The sequence below is a fragment of the Neophocaena asiaeorientalis genome, unplaced genomic scaffold (genome assembly GCF_003031525.2).
Source record: "Neophocaena asiaeorientalis asiaeorientalis breed wild unplaced genomic scaffold, Neophocaena_asiaeorientalis_V1.1 scaffold119, whole genome shotgun sequence".
Lineage (NCBI taxonomy): Eukaryota > Metazoa > Chordata > Mammalia > Artiodactyla > Phocoenidae > Neophocaena > Neophocaena asiaeorientalis.
This window is the reverse complement of record NW_020175821.1, coordinates 6,837,560-6,864,656: the sequence shown is the minus strand read 5'-3', so window position 1 is coordinate 6,864,656 and position 27,097 is coordinate 6,837,560. Positions and strand designations below refer to the sequence as shown.

At 36.4% G+C, this 27,097-nt stretch overlaps 1 protein-coding gene across 3 annotated transcripts in view; it reads left to right on the top strand.

Moving 5' to 3' along the window:
- CDIN1 (CDAN1 interacting nuclease 1) overlaps positions 1–27,097 on the top strand; it is a 226,770-nt gene that overhangs the window by 39,581 nt on the left and 160,092 nt on the right. For all 3 annotated transcript variants that reach the window (XR_003001457.1, XR_003001456.1, XM_024732632.1), the window contains exons 2-4: positions 17,208–17,253; positions 18,145–18,209; positions 25,284–25,344. Coding sequence is in view for 1 of the 3 variants with exons in the window: in XM_024732632.1 (XP_024588400.1) it covers positions 17,208–17,253; positions 18,145–18,209; positions 25,284–25,344 (172 nt within the window). In the remaining 2 variants the exon portion in view is untranslated. The remainder of the gene's footprint in view (positions 1–17,207; positions 17,254–18,144; positions 18,210–25,283; positions 25,345–27,097) is intronic.

Below are 27,097 nucleotides of genomic sequence, written 5' to 3'. Positions count from 1 at the left end.
ACTCTTTCTTTTCCCATGTTAGGGAAGTTTTCAACTGTAACCTCTTCAAGTATTTCCTCAGACTCTTTCTTTTTCTCTTCTTCTACTGGGACCCCTATAATTCGAATGTTGATGCATTTAATGTTTTCCCAGTGGTCTCTGAGAGTGTCTTCAATTCTTTTCATTCTTTTTTCTTTATTCTGCTCCCTGGCAGTTATTTCTACCATTTTGTCTTCCAGCTCACTTACCCTTTCTTCTCCCTCAGTTATTCTGTTATTGATTACTTCTTGAGTATTTTTAATTTCAGTAACTGTGTTGTTCATTACTCTTTGTTTGCTGTTTAATCCTTCTAGTTCCTTGTTAAATGTCTCTTGTATTTTCTCCATTCTGTTTCCAAGATTTTAGACCATCTTTAATATCAATACTCTGAATTCTTTTTCAGGTAGGTTGCCTATTTTGTCTTCATTTATTTGGTCTTGTAGGTTTTTACCTTGCCCCTTCATCTGTAACATAATTTTTTGTCGTTTCTTTTTTTTTTTTGATGGGTAGTGCTATATTCCTGTCTTACTTATTGTTTGGCCGGAGACATCCAGCACTGGAGTTTGCAGGCAGTTGGATAGAGCCGGGTCTTGGTACTGAGATGAGGACGACCTCCAGGAGGCCTCACTCCAATTGATGTTCCCTGGGGTCTGAGGTTCTCTGTTAGTCTAGCGGTTTGGCCTCAGAGCTCCCACCACAGGAGCTCAGGCCTGACCTCCGTCCTGGGAACCAAGATCCCGCAAGCTTCATGGCACGGTTTTAAAAAAAAAAGAAAGAAAGAAAGAAAAAAAGGAGCAGTACAATATCAAAGAATATAAAAGAAATAAAATTAGAAAGATAAAAAATATATTAGGAAAAACAAAACTATAATGGAACAACTGCAACAAGGTAAAATAAAACCACAACAGAAAAAAGAAAAAGAAAAGTGTGTGGGGGGGGACAAGCCAGAAGGAGAGATCACTAACAAAGTATAAAGAATAAAATAAAATTAGAAAAATAAAAGATTTATTTAGTAAAATAAAAGTATAAAAGAATCAACAACAATGAATCAGCAAGGTAAAACAGAACCCCAATCTAAAAGAGGAAAAAATTAGTGGGGGGTGGTTGTGGGGGGGTGATGTTTGAGCCTGGGGTGGGGCCTCTGCTTAGTACCTGCACAGAAGGTGAGAGGCAGCACGTGAGAAGGAGGGCCTCTAGAGTGTGGAGTTCGGGAGTTTGGAGGTAGGGCCCTGAGTGAGGGTGTAGGGGCAGGGCTTGAGCTCTGCAGGGCAGGAGGGAGGCTCCCAGGGCACAGGATTAGGCCCTGGAGCCCAACAGGCTTCCCTGTGCCTAAGTGGACAGGGAAGGCACTGGCCGTGTTACCTTCCGTTCCTTCATGCCCCTCCCCCACGGTCTCTGGCAGGGTGTCCCCCACCCTCCTCCCACTGGGCCACTAGACCCCTAACCATGGGTGGGTCCCGCTGGGTGTAGGATCTCCTCCTCCCCCAGACACCCCTCAGAGGTGCTGGTCCCTGAAGTCCGACCTTTACTTTTGCTCCCCCTTCCCTCCCTCCCACTCCCTCAGGACCTGCGAGGCTGGAGGGAACCTCAGTGGGGAGAGGATCAGGCCTGGGATCTCAGCAGGTTCCTGGGGGTCCAAGTGGGCAGGGGAAACCTGGCCACACTGCCTTTTGACCTCTGCCCTCCCAGTCGTTCCCCAATTTCCCCCTTTAGGCGTGGGATCCATTACCCTCCCCCAGCCGCCCCTCAGGGGCGCCAGTCATTTCTCACCTCCACTTCTCTTCCTTCTTCACTACCCCTATGTCCCACGTCCTACCTGGCCGCTATGGGTTTCTCCTGTCCCCTTAGGTGTCTCTGGTCCCTCACCGGTGCCTGGTAGGTGCCCTAGTTGTGAGGAGATGTGAATTCTACATCCTCCTAGTACACCATCTTGACTCTGCCCCCCTGGAGTATTGGTTCTTGAAAGTAATTCTGTTTTATCATTTGTACGCTGTATCAAGAACACAGAGTTTGAAGACAAACTGTCTATGTTCACATGCTGGCTGTGTTAATTTGGATAAGATACTTCTCCCTTTCCCTCGGTTTCTTAAACACTGCTTGTGCTTTTATTATTTTAGTGATGATAATTAAATAGAGTGGTGCTTGGACCTAGGTAACTAACCACCAGTGTTGCTATGTTTGTCATCATTGTCACAGGATCAGTGGTGTTCGTCGAGTGCCAACTCTTGATTAGACAGAGTTCAACAGAAATGGGGAAAAGTTACAAATAGGATATTCTGGCGAAAGTTAGTGTGTAACAGCATAATTGTGTTGTGCATAGTCTTAGTGACTGAACTCCATTTATGCTTCTCCTCTGGTTTCTCTTAAAACACATAGAGAAGTAGGGAAGGCATTTATAGCCATTTAAGATTGGTTTTATTGGAGTGAATGACATTAAGTGCTGAGATTAACTGCCAAAAGAATTTGATTGTGAATTAAGAATAAAAGGCTTGTGGTAAGAGTTAAAATTTTGTGTTCAATCAGAGAAGAGCTTAATGTATTTTAAGGCATTCCATTTATTGTTTTAATATTCCCAGCATTTATTATTAAAGTGGGGTGGCTGTAGAATCATTATAGTTCATATCATGATGATGATGTTTTTAAAGAAGGTTGAAAAGCTACAGTTTTTTCAAACTAATGTAGTAGGGAAAATGTAGCATCTAAAGCTTCAAATAGTTTGCTGACCTCATAAGAACACAACTGAGGCCATGTAGAAGCACTAAGTATTAACGAAGTTACTTTTATGCCAATTCCTGCATTTCCTTGTTAACTTCTTAAATGAAAAGCATCAGTTTAGTAATTGGGGGTTGGGAATATGGGATAAAAGACAGAGAAAGAATACGAGATTATTACTACCATTATGTTAATAAAACTGAAAATTTATTTGGGAAGAAAGTGGTAAAGATGATAGTTTGATCTTTATAAATGGTAACCATTATAAAGTGAATCTGGTCAGTCATTTTTACTAGTTTTATATAAGATCTCTGTGACCTATTAAATTAAGAAAAATTAGGAGGGCAGAACATGTATATTTGAATAGAAAAAGAATAAGGGAATGTTTAAATGGTTTTAAACAATATTCTAAACTTTTTTACTTTGTGAAAAGTTTATAAAAGTGTGTTCGTTAGACATGGGCAAGTAAGATTTTGGTCACAGAATTAAATTAGCCTCTAGATGTTCTTTCACTCACTTGTGATGATGCAGAGTTGGCAGAATGACTTGGTATTCTAGCAGGATTTCATAAACTGAGAAATTCCCTCAGAAAAGAGGTCCATTCAAGGCATTTTCTGTATAAACAAACCCATAAAACATTTGAAATCCAGAGGGAAAAAAATTGGGCAACATGAAGTAAAACTCAGTATAAGTAATAAGCTCAGTATAAGTAATAAGCTGATGCAGAAAGAATTTTTTTTTTCTTTTTTTGGGTGCGGAAATATTTAGAATCTACTTCCCAAGAAAGAGACTCAGTTAGGAAAGAACTCGAAAGAGCCTGACCCAGCCCTAAAACTTGAAGAATTAACTAGCTAGCTGGGAATATTGGAGAAGTGAGTGATTAATCATTAACTCTCAAAGCGTGGCCTATTGTGAAAGGACCCCAGATGTCTAATTCCTTTTGGGCTGTCATAACAAAATACCATAGGCTGGATGGCTTAGACAGCAGACACTTATTTTCTCACAGTTCTGGAGAATGGAAGTTCAAGATCAGGGTGCAAGCATGGTCAGGTCCTGGTGAGGACTCTCTTCCTGGCTTGCAGATGGCCACCTTCTCACTGTGTCCTCACTTGGCCTTTCCTTGGTGCATGCTTTCAAAGTGATGTCTCTCTTCCTCTTCTTATAAGGCCACTACAGTAATCTCCTCATAAGGGCCCTATGCTCACGACCTAATCTAACCCGAATTAGCTCCCAAAGGCCCCTTTTTCAAATACATTGTCATTTGTTACAACAGTCATAGGAAGCTGAAGTGTTTTACTATGGTAGGATGTTTAGTAAATTTTTATTTTTAAGTAAAGACTTCAGAAAGTGAAATTAATTAATTTGGTTTTGATAAGCAGCTGTTTAAGAAAACTATCTGAAGGTAGATCAGAATCTTTAGTCTTTTCAGCACTGAATATTACTGAGGAAAATGAACAATGTTATTTGGTGCTATTTTAGGTCTAAGGCTTGTATTTTCAACCCTTCTGACAAATACCTTTCTAAAACTAAACTCATTTTAAGAGTAAGGATTACCTCTTATCTTCCTTCAATTTGAAGTTGCTGCACAGAGGTGGGGGGCCCTTATAGGTCCTCATGACATACTTTGTCTCTTTTCCTGGGATTACCTAGTTCAAGCCAGAGACCATCTCATAAAGAAACTCTTTCAATACTTGAAGAATTGTGAGGTTGAATGTTTATATTTATTTACATATTTATATTTATATATTTATATAAATATCTTTAAAAGTCAACTTTTCAGGTAAAGATCTGGTGGTTCTTTCATTAAGTATCTGTGTTCAGTCTGTATCAAAAAAATACAGTAATTTGGGGGAGACTGGGATTTCATCAATGAAATAGTTGTGGTGCTAGACCCATGAAGTGATTATTTAACCTCTAGTGGGGGATGTGGTACCTTATAATCAATGGTGAATGAAAGGAGTTAATTATTTTCCTCCCATGTTCTCATACTGTGGTCTGATTACTTTAAATGCCTGGAAGTCTTAATAAACAACTTAATCACTCTAGCTATTCACCTAGAATAGACCTGCTATATTAGGCCCATATAGAAATGTCTGCTGTCAACATGAGTACAAGTCATTATTATAAGGACCACGACACAGTTTTATGATAAACTATACTTAAAAGTTTTAGGGCTCTAAGCAGAGAGAAACTTAATAAATCTAAATCTTGGAGTTGTAGAACAGATAAAAATCACAGAACTTTCAAGGTGAAAATAGACTCTAAAGTCATGGAATCCATAAACAGATGTGAAACTGAGACTTTGAAATATTAGGTGATTTTTTTCCAATTAGAATTTAAACACCTCAAGAATAAAGACAGTTCCTGTTGGTGCTCCCTTAACAGTAAAACTTTTGATGCTCCCTATTGTTTAAAAAAATAATTATGGAGTACATAAAGATGTCTGTCAGAAATTTGTAAGAGAAAACTAGTATACCAGAGGGCTAAAAAATGGTCCTAAGTCAGGGGAAGTGACATGTTACCTGGAAAAATAATCACTTTCCATATTGTGAGGTTATATATAATTTGCATTTATAGTAAAAAGAACTGTCATTGAGAAGTAAAATTCAAAATTTTGATCTCCCATTCATTGCATCTTTTGGTGGTAAAATGTGGGAACTTGGGGGTTTGGGGACTACTGGTGATATAATTTGTATTCTAGTATATTTTGCTTTTTTATTTGTGTTTATGTTTTAACTTATACACATTGGTCACAGATACATTATGATTACTGAAATAATTGAAAATATGTGATATTCTCATCCGTTAAGATGACATAGCTAAGTATTATTTCAGTAAGTCCTGCTTGTAGCACAACTTATTTTTTCCTTGATTTACATGTACCTGGTGTAAAATAACCCTTTACGTAACTTTGGGCAAATCATTTCATCTCTGTGACTTTTACTTTTGTCATTTTTAAAACGAGAGGCTTGGGCTTGGTCTAAAAACTCTATGGTATCTCTTGAAATATTCCGTTTACTAAAATAGCTTCGTTTAATAGTGATAGCAAGTCATATAGGAGTATCCTGAGTCCAGTTTTACCCTAAAGGGTAGAAGTTCTCCAAATAGAATGAGGAGATTCAAAGAACATTCTAGACTGCAGAAAGAAGATGGTAATTTATGGCGATGTGGTGAGATTAAAGTATAAACTGCTTGGGGGATTGAAGGTGGGAAAGCATTGTGGGAGAGCTAAAAAGAAGGGGCCTAAAGCCAGGTTGAGAAAGGCCTCAAGTGCCTTGCTCACGAGTATGAACTTCATTCTATAGGTAGTTGATGCCTCCTGGGATTTTCAAGCCAAGAGGGTACATCATCCGATGTGTATTTTAGAAGCATTGTTGGTAAATTAGAGGTTGGATTAAAGAGTATAGAGATAGGAGGCAAGGGAAATGAATCAGGAAGCTATTTAGTCATTTAGGGAAGTAGGGACAAATGTGAAAAAAACTTTTGATTGTAGAATCAGCAGGACTTCTTGACTCCTTAGATGTTTCAGGTGTGAGGGAGAGGGGAGAATCAAGAATGACCTTGGGATCTGTAGCCCAGCTGTCTTACCTTTATGGAAATAATTGATTTAAGAGCGTTTGGGTATGAAACACAGTTGTGGGAAAGGAGTATAGTGGTAAATTTGATTTTAAGATGCATGCGGCCAAATAGGGAAAATGTCCCCTAGGGAGCTATAAAATTGAGAACGTGATTCTGAGTAGGGGTGGAGGCTGGAAACATATATATGTATGTTTGGAAGTTATGGCAGTAGTTGTTGGGAACACAGCAGGGTGTGCTGTCACCCACATGAGCAAGTAGAATGAAGAGAAGAAGAGGGTTGGGGAGACCTCCTCCCTCCCCATCTGCTCCCCCGCCCCAGGAAACCCCAGGGAAGAGGCTAGTAGCCAGTGGGAGAGAGAAAGATAAGTGGTTAGCAGGGGAGAAGGAGAGGTTTTAGAAAATAGTTTCCTGGAATTCATAGGAAAGATTTTTAAGAAAGGGAAGATAGTCAAAGGTACAAAATATTGTGATGAGGTCAGCTAAGGTAAGAAGTATGTCTTTTTCAATTAAGGAGTGAGTACAGAAGTGAGATTGCCATGGGTTGGAGGCCGAATAGGATATACTGAACCAAAGACCTCGTAGACAAAGACATTTGGTAGTGAAGAGAAACGGTGGACAGTAGTTTGAAAGGTGTAGACAGGTTGTGGCTTAATGACAGAGCGTGCTCGGAAGTAAATGAAGACTAGCCAGAGGAGAGGAAATGATGGAAAATACGCTAGCTAATACTCCATGCAGAGGTGGAAGAAAGATGAATTTTTACCAATGGGGGAAGAATTATAAATATCTTCCCATACAGGCTATTGTTATCATACTATCATTATCTGTTAACTTTCTCTCCCTCTCTTACTCTTTCTGGCAATCATAATAAAATTTCTACAAACTTAAGGGTTTCTAATACTGTAGTTTTATCTGACTTATTAAAGAATGAAATCAGAATAAATTATTATAGGAAGAAAGAATTGATAAATATTTCTTACAGGTGTATCTATTATATTGTGTTGAAGTTATTCGGATTGCTTTAGAGAAAAATGACCCGACATCTGGTCTTGGAAGCAAAATTAAGTGTCTTTCACCCAAGCTTCTTATTCTTTATCTGATTTATGTTATGGCTCGTTCTAAAAAGTTAAAACCCAAATTTACTTAGAAAGGAAAGAAGTATAGGTGCTTAAGCCTCTAATTAAATCAGAATGTTTAGAATAGGGTGGGACTTAGAGCAGAAAAAAATCTTAGATCAATTTATCCAGCTCCTTCAATTCTTTCCATTTTTCTTCTCCTACTATTTAATTTTATTATGAAATACAGCACACATAGAACAGAGAATAGTATAATGAACTCTTTGAATCTACCTCTGTTTATATTTGCTTCAGATGCTTTTTACTTTTACAGAAATGAAATATCCTGACACTATCTACAGTTTTTTCCCCTTCAGATTTTTATGTTTTAAAAAATTTGTAAAAAATTACATATTTTAAATTAAAAAAATTTAAAAATAAAAAAATTATTTTTTTTAAAAGAGCTCTTTGATTCCTTTCCCCTTCTCTTTCATCTGAGGTAACCATTGTCATGAGTTTAGTGTTTATCAGCCTCATGTATTTCTTTTACTGTATCCATAAATGTCCATGAACAAAAAAGGTAATTATATTTTGCTGTTCTTATATTTTATATAAATGGTAACAAATGTGTGTATAATTCTGTAGCATGCTTTTTTTGTTTTTTGTTAAGTACTCTATTTTTGAAATGTATCCATGTTGATATCTGGTACAGTGATGTATCACTTTGTTTTTGCTTTTCAAAATTTATTAACTATTCCTGACATTCTTCTTCATGGATTTTAAGATAAATTTATCTCATCCTACCAGAAAACTCTGTTGTGAATTTGGTTCCCCCACTGCTGCTGAAGGGCCTGGTGAGGCAGCTGGACCCAAGGGGGGGTGTACTCCCTGGGTGAGCTTTGACCATGGTACCTGGCGGGAGGATGGTCCCTCTCCACCCCTCCCTCAAATAGACTGTCCTGGAGCTTTAAAAAAAAAAAAAAAAAAATCATAGATTACTGTGTAGGGAATTGACAGTTTAATTAATACTATCTTTTTACCCATGATACTTTCTTTGTAAAAATATCTCTTCATTTAGTCAGGAACTCTCTTATGCTCTTCAGTAATGTTTTATAACTTTCTTCAAAGGTTTACATATTTTTGTTAAATATATATGTATAAAAAAACTATGGTTTTTTATTGTGAATGAGGTCCATTTTTTTCTATTCCATTTTCTCATTTAATATTACTGTTTTATAATAATTCTATTTCTTTTTTATTTTAATCTTATATATAGTTACCTTTCTGAGATCTCTTATTAATGTTTAAAACTTTCGTTTATAGATTCTCTTTGTTTATTGATTCTCTTCTCATCTTCAAAGAAGGAGCATTTTGTTTGTTTCTTTCCTTTTTGATTCTCTTATTTCTTTTCCTATTTTGTTTTGTTTGCTGGGATCTTCAGTGTTCCAGAACCTCCTAGAATAAAATCGGTTTCTTTCTTTTTTTCCCCTTATATCCAATTAATGCAATACATTTCCCACAACTGTTGATACACACTACTGTCATTGCTCAATTTTATGTATTTTTGTTATTTTTATTGTGATTTCCTCTTTAATCTATTGGTTAGTTAGTAATGCATTAATTTTTGAAAATAAGGGTTTGGGGGGGGACTAACTTTTTAATCATTAAATTAAAATGTAATTACCTTTTCAGTAGATATAGTCTAGCCAAGTCCTGAACAGAACCTTTGACAGCTTTATAGAGCTGGAGGACAAGGTTTAGAGACCAGGGTCCACCAAAGGTGGGAACTCTTGCAAATGTCCCAAGCTTTGAGGTGGGACCCTAAAGGGCTATACCCTAGGAATTAATGTGGACTGAAAGTAAAAGAGCTCTACATTACTACATTTCACCTTCAAGTTTACTTCACTGACCTAAAAATTCAATACCTGAAATTGGACTAAGGTGGTCCTGGACTCCTAGTGCTCCCAGAATCAAATCAGAATCCTCTCCAGAGAAAGTTAACCATTTTCGTATTCAGCTTATTTATAAAGCAGTTTTTCAAGTAGTATAGCACATAATGGGAGATACTCAGTCACATAAGGACACATGACAACATAAATGGGAACCAGTAGAAACTGTAGAAATAGACTTAAAGGGGCTCTGGTTATTGGAACTACCAAACAGAATTTTTATAATCACAGTTTATTCAAGATGTTAAGAAGATTGAAACCCTTCAGGGAACTTATTTGAAAAAAAGAATCAAATAGAAAATCTACAAGTGACAAATACAGTAATTGAAATTGGATGGATCTAACTCAATGGATGTATTTAATAGCAAGTTAGACATTACTGAAGAGAGAATTCGTGAACTGGGAGATAAATGAGAAGAAAATATCTAGAGTGTAACAGAGAATAACGAAGAATAACAAAACGCTGTAAAATATGAAGAGAGAGTAAGAGATAGAGGATACAGTAAGGAGGGCTAACATACACTTATTTGGAGTCTTGGGTAGGAGAAACAGAGTGTTAAAGCAAGTTTAAAGAAATAATACTTGAGAATATTCAAAATGTTGAAATGTATCCAGTCATATATTTAAGAAGTCCAGCAAACTGTAAGCAGGAGCTTACTAAATACCAGAGTTAAAACTCCTAATAACCAAAGTTAAAAAAAAATCTTAAAACTGGGTAGAGAAATAAGGCACATTATCATTGAAAAGAGCTGAAATTTGACATCACCAACACATCTGCACTGCTGGAATTATTAAAAGAAAGTTATTCCAGATGGAAGAGTGGAAAAGGAAGGAAGGGCAATGAAATGGTTCATATGTGGATATATCAGAATGAACAGAAACTGTATAAAACAACAGCAATGTCTTGTGAATTTTAAGATATATGTAGAATTAAAACAACGCCAGTAATATTCTATATGTCAGAAGGGGAGAAATACAGATAGTGTTGCAAAGTTTTTGTATTTTCCAGACAGCAGTTAATCACCAAGGGGGCATGTGTTTATGTAAGATAATCATTAACAGTATAAGAGTATTCAACTTCCAAGTTGCCAGGGGAAAAATAATGAAGAATAAGTACTAAATCAATTTAAAAAATGCAAAAAATGAGAAGAAAGGAATGTACAGTGATTAAGAAAATTAGCATTCAGTAAGATGATAGACTTAAACCTAAATATATTAGAACATACATTAAATGTAATCAATCGTAATCAAATCAGTGTGGTATCTGTGCAGAGATAAATATATAAATCAGTGGAGCAGATTAGAGTCCCAAAATAGACCCTTAGATATTTGGTTTCCTCATAGGCAACAAGATAATTCATTCGGTAAATGGTGTGTGACCAATTGGATATATGTACAAAAATAACAAAAACAAAATGTGACTCCTATCTCAATGCACAAAATTAACTCAAGGTAGATCATAGGCCCAAATGTAAAAGCTAACATTCTTAAGCTTCTAAAACAAAACATACAGAATTATCTTCGTGACTATGAGTGGCAAAGCTACCTTAGGAAAGACACACAAAAAGTACCAATAATAAAATTAAAGAATTGCAACATTGGACTTCATCAAAATTAAAATTTTAGCACTTCAAAAGACAGCAGAAAGAAAATGGAAATACAAGCCATTAACTAGAAGGTGTGACAAGAACGTATAGCAGTGGGAACTCTCCTTTAGTGTTGGTGGGAGTTTAAAATTGTTACAAACACTTTGAAAAAGTGTTTGACGGTATCTACTAAAGCTAGAGATTTGCATGTCAGATGACCCACAATTCCACTTCTGCATTTTATACGCATCAGAAATGTGTACACATATGCACCAGGAAACATGTGCAGGAATGTTCACAGCAGCATTATTCTCATTGCAAAAGACTGAGAACAGTTCAGATGTTCATCAATAGGATAGATAAATGTGGAGTATACTTATACAATAGAATATATTATACAACAATGAAAATGAATTAACCTCACATAAATTAACATGGGTTACTCTCACAGATATATTATTGAGTGAAAGAAGACAGAGGCAGAAGAGCACACACTGTGTGGTTCCATTAAAATAAAGTTTATGAACAGGCAAAGCTAACCTATGGAATTTAGGGGTACATATTTGGCTGGTAAAACTATAAAGAAAAGCAAGAAAGTGATAAAGATCAGATTCACCTGCGAGAGGAAAAGGGTGATGATCAGATAGAGTGCCTTTTGGGGTCCCAGCAGTGTTCTATTTGGTGACCTAAGTGGTTACATGGTTTTGTCTTAAGCATGATAAAAATAATTTTAAAAGGTTAACGTGTTATGGCAGGAATAAATGTTGATATCTTATGTAAGGAAGGCATGTTACAAAAAATGTTTAAAACACAATTTTTGAAATTTTACTTTTGTGTATAGACAGACAGAAAGACACACACACACATCAGACACAGAGTAAAAAACACAGGAACACCGATGGACACCTATGGATTTTACACAGAATATGTACTATTTTATAACTAGGAAACTTCATTAAACATATAATAAAATTAACACTTATGAAGGGTGTTGTCCTCTATAGAGAAGGTTGATTGGGTTTATACCTGTGTTCAGGGAAGGATTTAAAGTTGCTTTGTATATAGTAAATAGCATTTGAGCGAAAGACACATTTACAGTCACATAGAGACACTTCAGACAATGGTGTGATTATTAACAAAATACACCTTAGCTGCAGGAAGAATAATGGAAATTACCCAACAATTTTTTAATCCTTGACTTTTTACTATAGGAACATTTTTTTATATAGTTAATTAAAGGAAAACTGCATTTTGAGTTTTTTTAAAAGCGAATATCGTCTAAGGCCATAGAATTTGATCAAAACTCTTGACCTCCTGTGACTTCAATTTTCTATCAAAAAAGCAAGAATGCCCACCTTTCAGGGTTGTTTGGAGTATAATGTAACATATAAATGCTTAACCTTAAGCAACGGGTATTAGCACACATTAGAAGGGCAGATTAGCACGGGGATTAAGGGCTTGGGTTCTGGAACTGGACCTGGATTTCGATTTCCAGTTCTACCACTTACCTAGTTCTTTAATTGTGTACTTTCCTTAACTTCCCTTTCTCCATTTCCCCATCTTTAAAATAAGGACAATAATAGTACCTACCTCAGAGGATTGCTATGACGGTAAAATAAAGGGCACAGTATAGTGTGTAGCACAAAGTAGGTGTTCATATAACTCTTAGCTCTTGCTGGAGATAGAGCTGTTTTGGATGTGACTTCAGTTTGTCAGCAAAATTAGTTAAGTGCCTGGGACAGTAACCACTTTTTTTGTGTATGTAAAACATGAGTGTAACTTGTAAGAATTTTTTGTGATAGTTGATTACTTCTAAGCTTAATGGTGCCATCTGTATAGTCATGTGTGGGAATATTTGCCTATTAGGCATATAATGTAGTCTATATCCTCAATATGAAGTTGGAAATTAGAAAGAAGAAATGGGTGTGGGGGTATGATAGATACATTTTTCTCTATTTCTTCAATTTAGTTTATATATTTTTTTCCTTTTCTCTCCCCAGTAATTTCCCAGAATATCAGTAATCTCTCATGACTCTTTCCTTCACATTTTTTTTTTCCTAAAAAAAAAAAAAAAAAAAAAAATTAGTAGTACTGCTGTACCAAGCCTTGGTGTCTTATTGAATTCCATTTTGATTTTAGAGGGGAAAAAAAGGCTCTGTATTTCAAATTTGTATGTATGGGTGTGGGAGGCAGTAAGAGAGGGAAGTGAATTGCTTTTATGGAAAACCTTCCTAGACTAGTGCCCTGAATCACTGGCCACATACAGCCAATGTTTTACTGTATTCTTTCATGGGTTTAGAGAAGTTGTACCTGGTGAGGTCTGCAAGCCTAATGCTTTGTAAGAGTATCTTGCTTTATCTTCTTAGGTTGGTTTACTGCTTCCCAAATTCTAGAAGTAATATTCATTTTGTTCAGAGGATTTCAAGCCCATTAGAGTGTAGACATTGACACATCATAGATTCTATAGCAAAAGGAGCTTGAAAGTTGAATAAAAACATTTATTTCTTTATGGTCTTTTTCAGAAGTTGGGCACTTGAAAGAGGAAGAACTTAAAGTATAAAGTGTAGTATCTTCTTCCTGAAGGTTCTACTTGCTTTAAGTCTCCACCTGGGAACATCAAAACTTCCCCCTTGTAAGAATGTTGCGTTGCAGCTAAGTCTGTGCTAAGTTCTGCTCTTAGTCTTTGCTGCACCCATTCAACCCCCTGATGTTCATTTTCTCTAATATCCTTCAGGTTATTGAGTATCTTAGCTGGATGGGTGTGGACACACGTTGAGTTAAATACTATATGGGGCACTGGTTTGTTGCCTGTTTATGTACCTGGCATTTGAAGTTTTGAATGCAATATAAAATGAGGGTAATCAGTACCCCATCAATGTTTAAAATCTGTATGGAAAAGTCATTCACACATAGCAATTTATGATCTCTAGGCACATCAGTTTAGTGGCACAGTGACAGAGGAACAATTTTAAGGAAGTCAAATACAGTAGCTGCCAGCTAGGAAGAGAATTAGAAAGTATAAAAATGGACAGCCCCTTCCAAGTATTGCATCCTGTACAGGTGCCGTCATGATAGGGCACCCTGTCTCCGAGCCCTCCCTCGATCGTGTCTCCTACTTCCTGGGCACATAGGAAATAGAAACCTTTCCCTCCTCCCTCCCTCGCTCCCCCCTTCCCTCACTCCCTCCCCCACTTCCTTTCCCCCCTCTCTTCCTTCCTTCCTTCCTTCCTTTAAAAAAAAGGACATGTGTTATTACTCAAAAGAAGTATGGAAGGTAGTCACTTCAATTCATGGTCTTGAGCAGCTCAACAGTGTCCTCAAGGACCCAAGCTCCTTCCATCTCCTGTCACAGGTCCTCAGTGTGTTGGCTTTGTCCTCACGCTTGTTTCCTTGTTTCCCCATTGCTGCAACATGACTATTGCTGCTCCGTAAAGCCATTTGTCACACGACTCAGACAAGGTTTTACATAGCTAGTGTAGGAGTCTACTCACATGCTTTTCTTTTCTCAGATACCTGCAGGGTGAGGAGCTTAATATGAGAGGGTAGCATGGGAAAAAGACACAAAACGATCTTTGAAGAGACTTTGAGCATTTGTGCAAAAACACAAAACGATCTTTGAAGAGACTTTGGGCATTTGTGTATTTTTGAATATATAAATGGAAAACACATGTATGCTAAGTGACAAGTATATGCTCCAAAGTCTTGAAATATGTGAGGATTCAGGGTATGATTTACTTCACTAAATCCCTAAAAAATATGTGAGCGCTTGACAATGTTCTAATTTTTGCTTTTACGCATGTATATGTTGAAAGTTTCCTCTAAATCAGTTCCTGTCCACTTTAATGTTTTTATTCTGGAGGCATATTTTCCCATACCCATGACCTCAGGACGTTGTGGCTGCTCAGTGAAAACTGCTGATGGACTGACTGTGATGTTTAAGATAAGCCTTTTCGTTACGCAGAATCTTCTCCTCTCTTCCTCTCTAGCCAGGAACCATATTCTTTGTGAACCTAAGGAATGTTGAATTTAAACCGTAACTTCTGGGGCTCTTGCCAATCAAATCAAACAGTAGGGGAAACTGCAGTGGGGGGCAGGCAGAGGTGGTGAGTTCTTTGAAGCTAGACCCTCGAGGTCATGATTTCTCCACTCACCAGTCTTTTGCCTTGGGATCCCTTCTCAGAATCCACACACTGGAAGAGAGTAACAAATAATACACACTGGGGTCAGTGTCTTAGTTGCACTAAAACTACTCTCCCGTTCTTTATGTTGTGAGGCTTGTTACAACGCTCTTCTGTAAGCTTAGCACACACAGGAAGAGAGCGTTGACTGACAAACTGCCTAGCAAAGATCAGTTAGTTCTCTACAGCTTTGTCTGGTCAGCCAAACCCAAAGCCTTTTGGACCCAAGTCTGTCTTTCTATTTTACGATGGTAAGTCATTTTCTCTTTTTAGGTCTAGCCAGGTTTTGCCCCCAGTGTAAGCTGGAATTTTCTCTCTAACCCACTTGGCCGCTGAGAAAACGTGTTGCTCCATAGGCTATGTCCATGGTTTTAGCTAAATTGGATTCTAAGCTGTTTAAGACAGTTTCCTGATTGAAGGCGTTATCTTGTCCTCAGTTTTTACAGTGCTCTCAACTCTTGACCAACTTCTCACTTTGAACTGTTTATTCTTGGGCTTATTCCTTCTGCTGTCTGTTAGTCTTCCCTTTCTGAGCGTCTACCATTATACTCTTGTTTTATTCAGTTTAGTTTCCTCCTCATTAGTCATTGGTCCCTGACTTGCCCATTACATGCACATTTATTTCCATCGTATTGTTTGAGACCAAGAGACTGACAGTTTGCCTTCCATTAATTGGTTAACATAAATATATTTTGCTGTGCAATGAGGAGGGCTGTATTTATTGTACATAAATATATAACATAGTGACTTACTCAGTAGTTTATAAAGATTTGGGTTTAACTTTGCCATTTTTTTTTCAGGAGTTGGTTGTCAGCAACCCTACTAGAGTATGTGATTTGCATGTGAAGCTCAGGCAAGCCAGGCATAATAGGAAGATTTTATACATAGAACTGGCTTTTTCAAAGGTGGCTTCCATTTTTAGAGACATTGAAAAAGTTATAATGGATTTATAATTTTATTCAATCATTTCTCAGTACTTTTGAGTTATTAAAACAGTCCTTTAGTAATTATTATTGGTTTTCCTTGATAAACATTTATGGTGTTTTTTTTAAACGTATTCTTTTGTAATCTAATAAGAGTGGAAAGGGGTTAGAAGCCAAATCTGTAATGATATGCAAGAGATGACAGTACTGACAGTGAGTAAAGAAATATGGTGTCATTGCTTTTATTTCATACTCTCCAAATTACCTGTGATGAGCTTAAGCAGTCTCATTCATGAATAGAAAAATTTTAATTATTCACAGTGCTTTGGTGTACTATAAAAGCAGAATTATTAACACTGTAATTTGTTCGGATAGCATTTGGTAGGAAAATATATCAGAAATAATTAATTGTTTTCAAGATATGATAAGGCAGCTGTATCTACAGGGGGTAATCAAAAAGAATAGTAGTGGGCTATTGATTGCTTTTTAGAGAAAAAAAATTCTGTTCCATTTCTAAATGTTAACAATTGTAAGAGGAAAATTCCCACTTGGGAAGAATGTTTTCCAGGTTGCTTCATTGCCAGGTGTTTGACATTGCATGGAGTCTTAGATGAATAAGGCTTACGGCAGTCTTAGGGAATGCTGTCCTCAAGGGCCTCAGCTTTCTGCTACGAAAGCTTCTATTTTCAAAGTAGGCCAGTATCGGTGGGAATGTTCCAGTGGTCTCTGTGCTACTTCTGGTGAAGAGCAAAGTTTCCCCCCTTGAATCTGAGAGACCTACAGAAGAGGATACCTACCTGCTAACAACATAAATTTCAGAATGTTGCCAGTGAATGAACTGCATTTTCTACTGTTTATGGGATTTGACTATCATTTATCAATGGGAATAAACCTTGCCTCTTTTGGTCCCTTTTAACATACCTGCATGGTACAGATATGATTTATAATCATTCTAAAGTTTAAGAAAATCCAAATCATATGATAGTTTGCTTTGAGACCATCCATATTTTCCCCTTTCCCTTTTTCTGTCTCCTTGACCTAGCAGCAGGAAGCCTTTGTTTGAGGTGTTCATCTGGAACAACTTTTCCACACTTGTTTTCATGTTCTGTTAGATTACAGGGCAGCAGGCCTACCTTTGAAGCTCCTTTCTCTTTTGTTTCTTTGGCGTGCACTCCAGTAATTAACTTTGTCCTTCTTTTATTTGTTCCAGTCAATCGCAGGCCACTCTGCTGAGCATCTTCTCCCAGGAGTACCAGGTTAGAAGTTTTCTCCTTTGTGAGGGTTGACAGGTGCCTAATTGAATGATGAATGTCCCTTTATTTCTTTGTAATTGAACTGCCAGCTCTCTGATTGGGTTGGAGGATATTCTCCTTTCCACATCAAGCACCGCCTGCGTCTCAGTGGAGGCCTGCCAAGCCTACCCATCCATCTGTCTAATAACATCTAGCCTTTGCTTATTTGGTGGACCTGTAATAAATTATGCTAAACCATTATTATTCTGACAATAATAATTTCCCCGTGTTGCGTGGTTCCATGTGCTAAATGTTTGCTGACTTGCACTGTCAGTGCCGCTTTCCATTGCTGACAGAGATGATGATAAATGACCATTGCTGGAGTGGCAGAAGGCAAGAGAGGCAGAAAATGGAGTCATTTATCATGAGATGACAGGTGTCAGTCAAGTGGCAAGTCTCTATGGAATTACTTTTTGTAGTTTTCAAATAAGTTGTTTTTAAGCAATGTTCTTCCTGGTTAAAAATGGCAATTGGATTGTAAAACTAGAGTGCGGAGGACTTAGATGGAATTGAATTGAGGGAAAATTAATACAAAGGTTGAAACAGGGAACAAGTTTTTCTTTGCCCTCTACAACCCTAAGCAAACTTAATTTAGATTCAATTACTATGACCCTGTTGGCTTTTACATATATACTGTACCTTGTGGTATAGTCTGGAGACATCCCAGCCACGCAATAGAGATTTAAATGCATAGGTTCACAGAGTAGAAGGGAAAAAAGATCTACCACCACCCAAATCCCCAAACTATTATTCGGTTTGCCCTTTATGTTAGACATTGGAATCAAGAAATGTGTCATTTTTGTTCTTGAACCTGATCTGTGACACAACATAAAAATCTCTTTTATTTTGTTTCAGAAACATATTAAGAGAACACATGCCAAACATCATACTTCGGAAGCGATTGAAAGTTATTACCAGAGGTATGACCTGCCTGCCCCACTAGAGGGTATCATAATACCTATTAATTTTAATAATAATTATGAATAAATTAGATTAATAAATTGATTTTCTATATAACATTCCAAGGCACCTTGTTTTAAGTCTCTTATTTAAGACTTCAAGTATATATTTTTTAATTTCTCAAATACTCTGTTATATGGATTTAAAGAATATGGTGAGACCATCTTAATTTACATGTGTGTGAAATCTTTACTATGTAAGAAATTGTTCCAGTATTAGAAAATCTCAGTTGGATGCTTGAAACTGTAAGCACATATCTTGGATAGATGCGTATGTTCATGCATACGTATATCTACACGTATATGTGAAAGTTCTCAAACCAATTTTATTTCTTATTTAAATCAGCAAGTTGAAAAGTATATTAGAAAATAAGATTAAATTTTGGTACAGTTGTATTTTGCATCGTCAGTATTGGGTTAGCCATTTTAGAAAGGCAAAAAAAGATATAAATCAAGTAAGGACATATGGAGACACATAATAATGTACAACTGTCAGATTTTAAGAGGGGTTTATATTTTAAAAGGAAAGTCTTGAGTATTGAATCAATAACATGAATGTTCAGGAGATATTTTAATTTCAGCCTAATTTATTATAGTTCCCAACCTCTTGTTCTGAAACAAAAAGAATCTTTAAAATAGCTCCTTTTTTAAAAAATTAAAAATTTTTTGGCTTTGTAATATGAGTGAATAACTTATAATGGTAAATGGTTATGGTTTGCATTAGAAATTATTGGTTACTTTCTTAAATATTTTAAGGGCATACTGGAAAGGAAAACAGTTTGAAATATGCTCTTAAATTATTACACTTAAGATTTATAGAGCAATCTTTCTGTGGTGAGAGTGACACCACTGATTTTAGATGAATGATTTTTATGCATGAAAATTCTATGAATTAAATGAATATGCAGATAAAATATTGGTATTATGTTTCTGTAAAGTCTTTTTTTCTTAAGAATTGAGTGTTTATTGGAAAGTTATTGAAGTTAGATTTTTAAAAAAGTATTCACTATGACATAGTGGTAAAAGATACATTCTATTTTGAGTAGAAGTGTCTGTTAAAGAAATATACATGCACATACAAACACACACACACACACACACACACACACACTTTTATACCTAGGAGAGTTACTCCTTAAGAAGCCTTTGTAAAGTTTGAAGTGATTTATTCAAAAGTCATAATCTCCTCAGTGAAATTAACATTTAAATTAAAGTCATCATCTAAATCATACATATAAAATTGAGAAAGGCCCATGAAGTGCTGTGAAGCCAACAACTGCTTTGGCAACCAGACTCTCCACTGAAAGACTGAAAAGTGGCTCACGTGTCAAAAAATACATTCTTATTTATAAAATTTATAGTCTTAGGCTTTCATATAAAAGTATGGTTCTGTTCCAGATTTTAAGGGTCAGTTAACATCAACAAGGGAAAATAAAGCATTTCCTAGAAATTTGGAGATTTGCTAACAGGCCATGGGCTGCCCTCTAATAATCTTTTTTTCATCGTAAAAAAGCCGTTTTAATTAGATGATTTCTAAGAGCTCTAAATGCCGCTTTTAAAAAAATTTACTTTCATTAAAAACTAAATTTGAGGGGCTTCCCTGGTGGCGCAGTGGTTAAGAATCCACCTGCCAATGCAGTGGACACGGGTTCGAGCCCTGGTCTGGGAAGATCCCACATGCCACAGAGCAACTAAGCCCGTGCGCCACAACTACTGAGCCTGCACTCTAGAGCCCACGAGCCACAACTACTGAGCCCATGTGCCACAACCACTGAAGCCCACATGCCTAGAGGCCGTGCTCCACAACAGGAGAAGCCACCACAATGAGAAGCCCACACACCACAACGAAGAGTAGTCCCTGCTCGCCGCAACTAGAGAAAGTCCGCGTGCGGCAGTGAAGACCCAACGCAGCCAAAAAATAAAATTAATTAATTAATTTTTAATTAATTTTTTTAAAAAAAGTATGTTTGATTTCTGAGGTATGAACATACTTTATTGGATTACCTGGTTAGTTTAGGCCAAAAACAAAGATCTTTAAGTATGGTTACTCGAACAGTTGATTGGATAATAATAAAAATATAGAAACATATTTATATTTCTTTAAGTTTAGTTAAATGTGAGAACCTCAATTACTTTGAGGAGTCACGACATTTGAAACACAATCTTGAAGTTAGGCTGTAATGGATCGTCTAATAGGAAAACAGTCCGACTGGTTTCTTACTTTACCACCCTGCTTCCTGACTTTTCTGCCCTGCACTTTGTGCTTGTAGACGGGCCATGTTGTTACCTTTCAGTTGATTTGACCTCACAGGTCTCTTGTTCTAAATGTGCAGGTTGAATGTCCCTGTATTCTCTGTGGTAAATTGGCCTTGAAAGCTTTTTGTTTCCCAGCTGATTAGAATAAAGGCAAAGTTATATCAAACCATACTTAAGCAGTTTGACAATCTCAACAATTTCTTCCTTTCTTTTTCTTTTATAAAAGTAATACATGCCTATTGTGAAAACTAAGTACATTTTTAATGGTATAAAAAAGAAATGAATGGATTGCCCATAATTGTGGCACCCATAGATAACCACTGGTGTTTTTCATTCCAGTCTTTTTTCAATCCATTTTTACATAGATTAGGTCATCCTATATATGCAACTGTGAATTCTGAATTTGATACTTGGAAAAACACATATTATTTTGAAGAGAGCATTTTGTAAACATTTTTATTTTATTACTTCATATGAAGGTATCATAATTTACTGAATTATTCCTCTGTTGAACATATATGTTTCCAATATTCTGATATAAATAATACTGTGATACATATTTTGGTGCATAAGTCTTTGCATTTGAATTAGTTTCTTAATATTTCTATAGATGGAATTACTGGTGTAAACAATAAGCATTTAATGATCTTATTATATGTTGTCAAATTACCATCTAGAAAGATAGTAATGGTTACATTTCTACTAGCAATATCAGAGAATTCCTGTGTCTCTGTATTCTTGCTAGCATTGAGATGTTCTCAATTCAGAATTTGAAGTCTGTATTAAAGACCGTACAATCCACAGAGTGATTCCATCATTGTTAACTGAAACTTCAAAGTATCCAAACAACAGTAGAAAATGTTTTCCTAAGCTTTTGAATTACTGAGGAAATTTCCTCAGTTCTTCATGTTGTGTGTATATAGACACAGCTTGTTCACGTTGAAAAGAACTCTCTATTCTTTCCCACTGTACTAATGGCATTTTAGTTCTAAACAGGAAACATACTTGGTAAAATTTATTTAGATTTATCTAGATCAGTGCACATGGGCATATATGTGCACACGCACACATACACAAACACACGCAAGTTGGTCAACTTTACAAGTTTCCTCATCAATAGCAAAGTTTAGAAATACTGTCTCTCATCTCCTCCCATCTCTCAACACACACTGTTTGAGGGGCCAGCTTTATTGGCTTTGCTTAATCAGACCAGTTGGATTTTATTCAGATGTTCACATGGAAAAAAGGTTAGTTCAAATACGTTACTGTTACCACATGATACAGATAGTTGCTAAAAATTCGAACCACTTTTTTTGTTTAATTAGCACCATTTACTTTGCATTCACTGTGTCCCATCTACTATGCTAGGAACCAAGTATAAGAACCACAATACCTGTCCTCAGCTGCTCTGTTTAGTGGGAAAATAGTTGCATGCATGGAGATGGATTCCAGAGATTTTCGATATAGAATCAACAAAGGTGGTATTCAGATGTAAGCTTAGTGAAGAATTTTGGTAGATTTTTGAAGTTTTACCATTATAGTTATAAAAATATTAAGATTAAATAAGTTTGCCTTATATTTAAAATCAATATTTTTTTTTAATCTTAGATGCTAATAGATCTTTCACACTCAAAAAACGTCATAAAATGGACCTTCTGGGAAGATCTTTTAAGGATGGTTTCACCCACGAGATATACATTTATTAGTCCTCCTGTGGCAAAGCTGGAGGATGACATACAGTCTATGCAAAGTAATTTCAATTTGCAAATAGGCATCAGGAAGGTAGCCCAGGTCACCTTAATGTAGTGTTCAGGATTACATTTTTATATCCCAGTTACAATTCAGATCTTCGCTAAGGACCTGCTGGATGAAGGTTCAACATTGCTTTGCATAGCCCTACCCCAAGGAGAGAGAAACAACCCATTATAACTGTGTGAATAGTCTATGCTGTAAGTTTGCACAAGATGTTTTGAGGATGGAGAGAAGGGTAGCGTTAGGAATTTCTGATTATGACCTTACTGAATGTTTTCTGTAATTATCATGCTCCTTTGATTGCATATCTAAAAATTTGAGTAAACCTGATCTGTCACTTGATATGGGGGAACAGTTAAAGTTCCCAGAAAGGACAAATGCAACTTCAGATTAATTTTAACTTAATTTCTTTTCCTTAGCACTTCTGAAGTGTTATAAGGTATAGGTGGGAAACAAATTGGGGAATAAATACCGTTAGAAGCAGGTCTACCCTTTTCAGCATATGAGGACACCTCAGTAGGCTTTGGGAGATCAGCGGTCCATTTCAGAGATTTACTGCTTACCAGCTAGGGGAGCCCAGATGGGTTTCATCAGTACTCTGGAATTTGGTTTCTTTATATGACCAACTGGGAGGAGTAATCAAGCTCATAATTAGGAATTTCCACTGTATCATGCTTCAACTATTATATAGACTATACAGATATAGGGGGCCAATGTTGTCGTTTGACCAACTCCTGTTGCTTTAAACTTAAGAGAAGTGTTCTATTGGTCATTACCAGGATTGTGATTGATGCAGCATTTATATGAAACCATATAATTTGGACTCAAAATGATAGTTTCCAGGCACAGGCAGTGATCTGGGGTCTAGCTGTTCTCTTTCATTCTTTCCAAATTAACCCCTGAGAAGAGGTTCTGCTCTGGTCTCACAAGAGCCTTTCTCAGTCCTCAGATAGCCCAGGCACATTCCTGACATTTGCACTTAACTGTTCTCTTGCTGGGAATGTTCTTCCTCTCTTGGCTTGCTGCTTTCCTTCTTGTGGGTTTCTACTTCAGTGTCACTTCCTTAGAGAGGGGCTTCCTGACCAACCCATCTAATTTATATTATATTGTAGCATATGTCATTACTTTATATATTTATTTCTCTTTTTCTTCTCTGTCTCTTCACTGTTATATAATCTCTGTGATGGCAGGAACCAAAGAAGTTTTGTTCCCTTCTGCTTCTTCAGAACCTGGAATAAGGCCTGACAACTAGTTAGCTCTCAAAAATACTTGTGGGATAAATGAATGTTAAGTAGAGAGTTGTAAAGATATACTATTATCAATATAGGCTTAAATACCCTGACCCGGAATCAGAATGCTTAATGCACGTGCGCTCTGGTCAGTTGCTCCGACTTGACGAAACTGATTGTTCCTTGAGCAGACCCATCAGTGCAATGGAAGTTCTGTAAGTTGACATGAAGGTCTTAGCTGACCTATTTCCCAGGGATCTTTCTCTAAACCACACTTGTCTTGTTTGTTTTTATTTTGTTGTTCCCTTGCTCCTGAAATGAAAGTACTTATTTCCCAGTTAGATTCCTAAACAATTTATTCAAGAAAGGGCCAATAGATGAAAATGGATGTATTAGAATTACTTTGAAGTTATAATGATCCTGAGACTTTCCCCACCTTAAATAATTTGATTTTATTCCACTTAATTTATTGGAAATCATACATCTTTATAAGCATACCTGTGAAATAATGTAATTTAATTTGGTTTTTGCTTCTGGCCGTTACAGGGAAGACCTCACCTGTTTACTTTGATTTTTTACTATCAAACAAATGTTGTTAGTTTATTTTATTCAATCAAACAGTATACTATAGAGAAAATGTTCATACTTAATTTTATTTTCTTGCCTAAAATGGCTTTTTAAAATTATTTAATTACTCACTTATTAGAGAAAAAAATATGTATTCAGTATTACAATATAATCACCTATTATAAGCCAAGAACCGTGCTAGGCATAATAAATTGAATAAAATGAAATTCTTCTACGTTCATGAGGCTTTCAGCCTTACAGTCGGGATGGGTTTGAGGTGGACAAGTAACTCAGCAGGTACAGTGTTCTGGGCTAAGTGATGGAGAGATGAACAAGGTGCTCCTGGACTGCACATGAGGGATACTTAATGTTCTCCCAGGTCATGGTGGATGAAAAAGGCGACATACAATCTGAATCAGGAGTTATCCAGGTGAAGGGCTGGAGTGGGGAACAGTGACTAGAGATGAGGCTGGCTGAAGAGAGTAGGTAGGAACCAGATTATGAAGATCCTTACGAGAATTTTTAAGTGGTTATAATTTAATCTTGAGATTTAATGTGGAGCTTTTGAAGTGTTTTAAGGAGGAGAATGGTATGTTCAGATCTTTGTTCTAAAACAAATCACTCTGGCTTCCATATCTGGGATGAATTTGGGGAGTTGCTTGTTTGTTTGTTTTGCAGGGTTAGGGGATGAGGAGAGCTGGAGGTTATGACAGAAATCCAGAGCAGATAAGATGATGGCTTGTATTACCTATTAAAGGTGTGCTGACCCACTGATGAAAAGTCTGTTCCATTTTTTTCCTAATAAGGTGTCAACCAATCCTGTGAACTAAAAGTAAATAAAAAAGTGATATGCTTGCATGGATGCGTTTTTCAGGAGTAAACTTATTTGCTTCCCATGAGTGGCTGTGGTATAGATAAAGCCAGGGTGATAGGGATAGTTCTTTTCAAAATCACCTCTGTGTTCACTTTACATGTTAGGAGGTGAACACAAGGGAGACCTGTGTACTCAGACGTCCTGTCCCCAACTTCAGTTAGTTAGTTGCCAGTGGTTTTGAGGCAAGTTGTTTTTGTTATTCTTTTCCCTTCAGTGCTTTCCTATGACAGTAGCATACTTTAACTAGAGTTGAACGTGGCATTTGCCCAGGAGAAACATGTACACACAGGGGATGCTGACAAGTCTATGCTGGCCTTTTCTTGTCACTGCATTACCACTTGGCTTTGTCTTGTCTAGGTATCTGAATGGAGTGGGGAAAAATGGAGCTGCCCCAGTACTCCTGGAGCTAGCCAATGAGGTAAAGTTATTGTTATTATTTTATTTAAACTTACATAAAACCTAAGGGGCCTATCTAGAGTAGCTTTGCTTAGAATTATAATTAACCTTAAAAAAAAGAAAAAGATTTTGAAATGCAGAGCAGATAAAACATTTTATCTTAGATGCAGTAGACATTTAAATTGCTCCCTGGTCTTTTTGTACTTTTAATAATTGGACCAAGAACTTCATTTATTAATAAATCAGTTAACATAATTAGTCTACTTCTTTTAAAGCACATGTGTAAACAGCTTCTTGGTTTCTTATTTTGTGGGAAATTTCAACCAAACAGCTCAGGACATGTTCTTCTTTAGATGTGTTGTTTTAATTTAGTGTGAGACATACCTGTGTCAAGTATAGAGATGTATGCCAAGAAAATCTATGCTGTCATAAAAGTGAAGAGAGAAATTGTGTACCTAAAGATGTAACATTTACTTGATTCATTTGTTGTTGTTGGCAAACTTTTATTATAATAAGAGATACATGCCTTCTAGAAAAGCCTTTCTTTATATGAAGAAGCATACTCTTCTTATTAACACCAAGCATGAAGTGATTTGTTGAACTTATCTGTTAACTCTTATCTGCTTCTGTTTGGGAAAACAATAATAGTCTTACATTTAAAAAAGGAAACCCCAAAGACTTCCCGTGAATGAAGAAGCTGTAAAAAGTTCATAATAGTTGCAGAGAGCATACAGAAAAAATAAAATATTTAATTCCTAAACTTTAAAATATTTATCCACTGTAATAAGAGCAATACAATATTTAGTCTGACTTGGAACTGCTTATGCAAACCTCATAGGGCTGGAATGAAATGTACACTATTTTTGTGTTGCATTATGATGGAAAACATAGAAGCAAGGCAGAAAATGTGTATTTGCGTTAAAGATGACTAGGTGCTGTGAGCATTAAGTGTTGCAGTAGCAGCCAGTTCTCCATGTTATATTAGCAAGGAAGGATGGCTTCTCTCACAGCTTCTGTCTGCTGTGTACCACTACAGTCAGCCAATGAGTAATTACCTATGAGTTACTAGGAGGTTTTAATAGTCTAGGCAATGTCTACACAATCTGATAGGATAGTTAACATATAGAATGAATTTCCCTCCTCCTCCTAGCAAAACATCTATTGATATTTTATTCTTTTTTTTTTTAATTTCTAGAGCAAGGTGGTTTTTAAGTGTCTCCAGACTTCATTATTAGTCGATTCTATTAGCAACTTGAAGTATCTGAGCTATAACTAATTCAGAATTTAGTGATTGTCCTTTATGAAAAAGAAGAGTGTTCTTTATGAAAAAAAAAAAAAGCATTCTTGATACAACATCTAGAAAGAGTGTGATGCAAATGTGGTAGCCATTTTTATAGATGATATTGGTGGCATAAGTTTTATATAGTAGCAATTTATATTCATTTGAATTTTTAATGGATATTTCTGTTGAGCTTAGCTTATTTAGCTGACCTCAACTTCCATCCTCTGGTAATATGGAAAATTTTAACCCACTGACACATTTTCTCCTATATCAATAAACCTGTTATTTACCATGAATATATAGTAGTATTTAATCAAAGAAAAGAAATAGTTATTTAAAGATGTTTTCTCTCCTTTGGCTGTGGATTAGTACAGAGATAATAGCACTTTCTGAGAGATTGCTAATGCATTAGGGAAATTTGGGAACGACTGGTACCAGATTATGGCTTCTAAACAACCAAGCTGCCATTTTTATATGATAGTTAATACCTAAA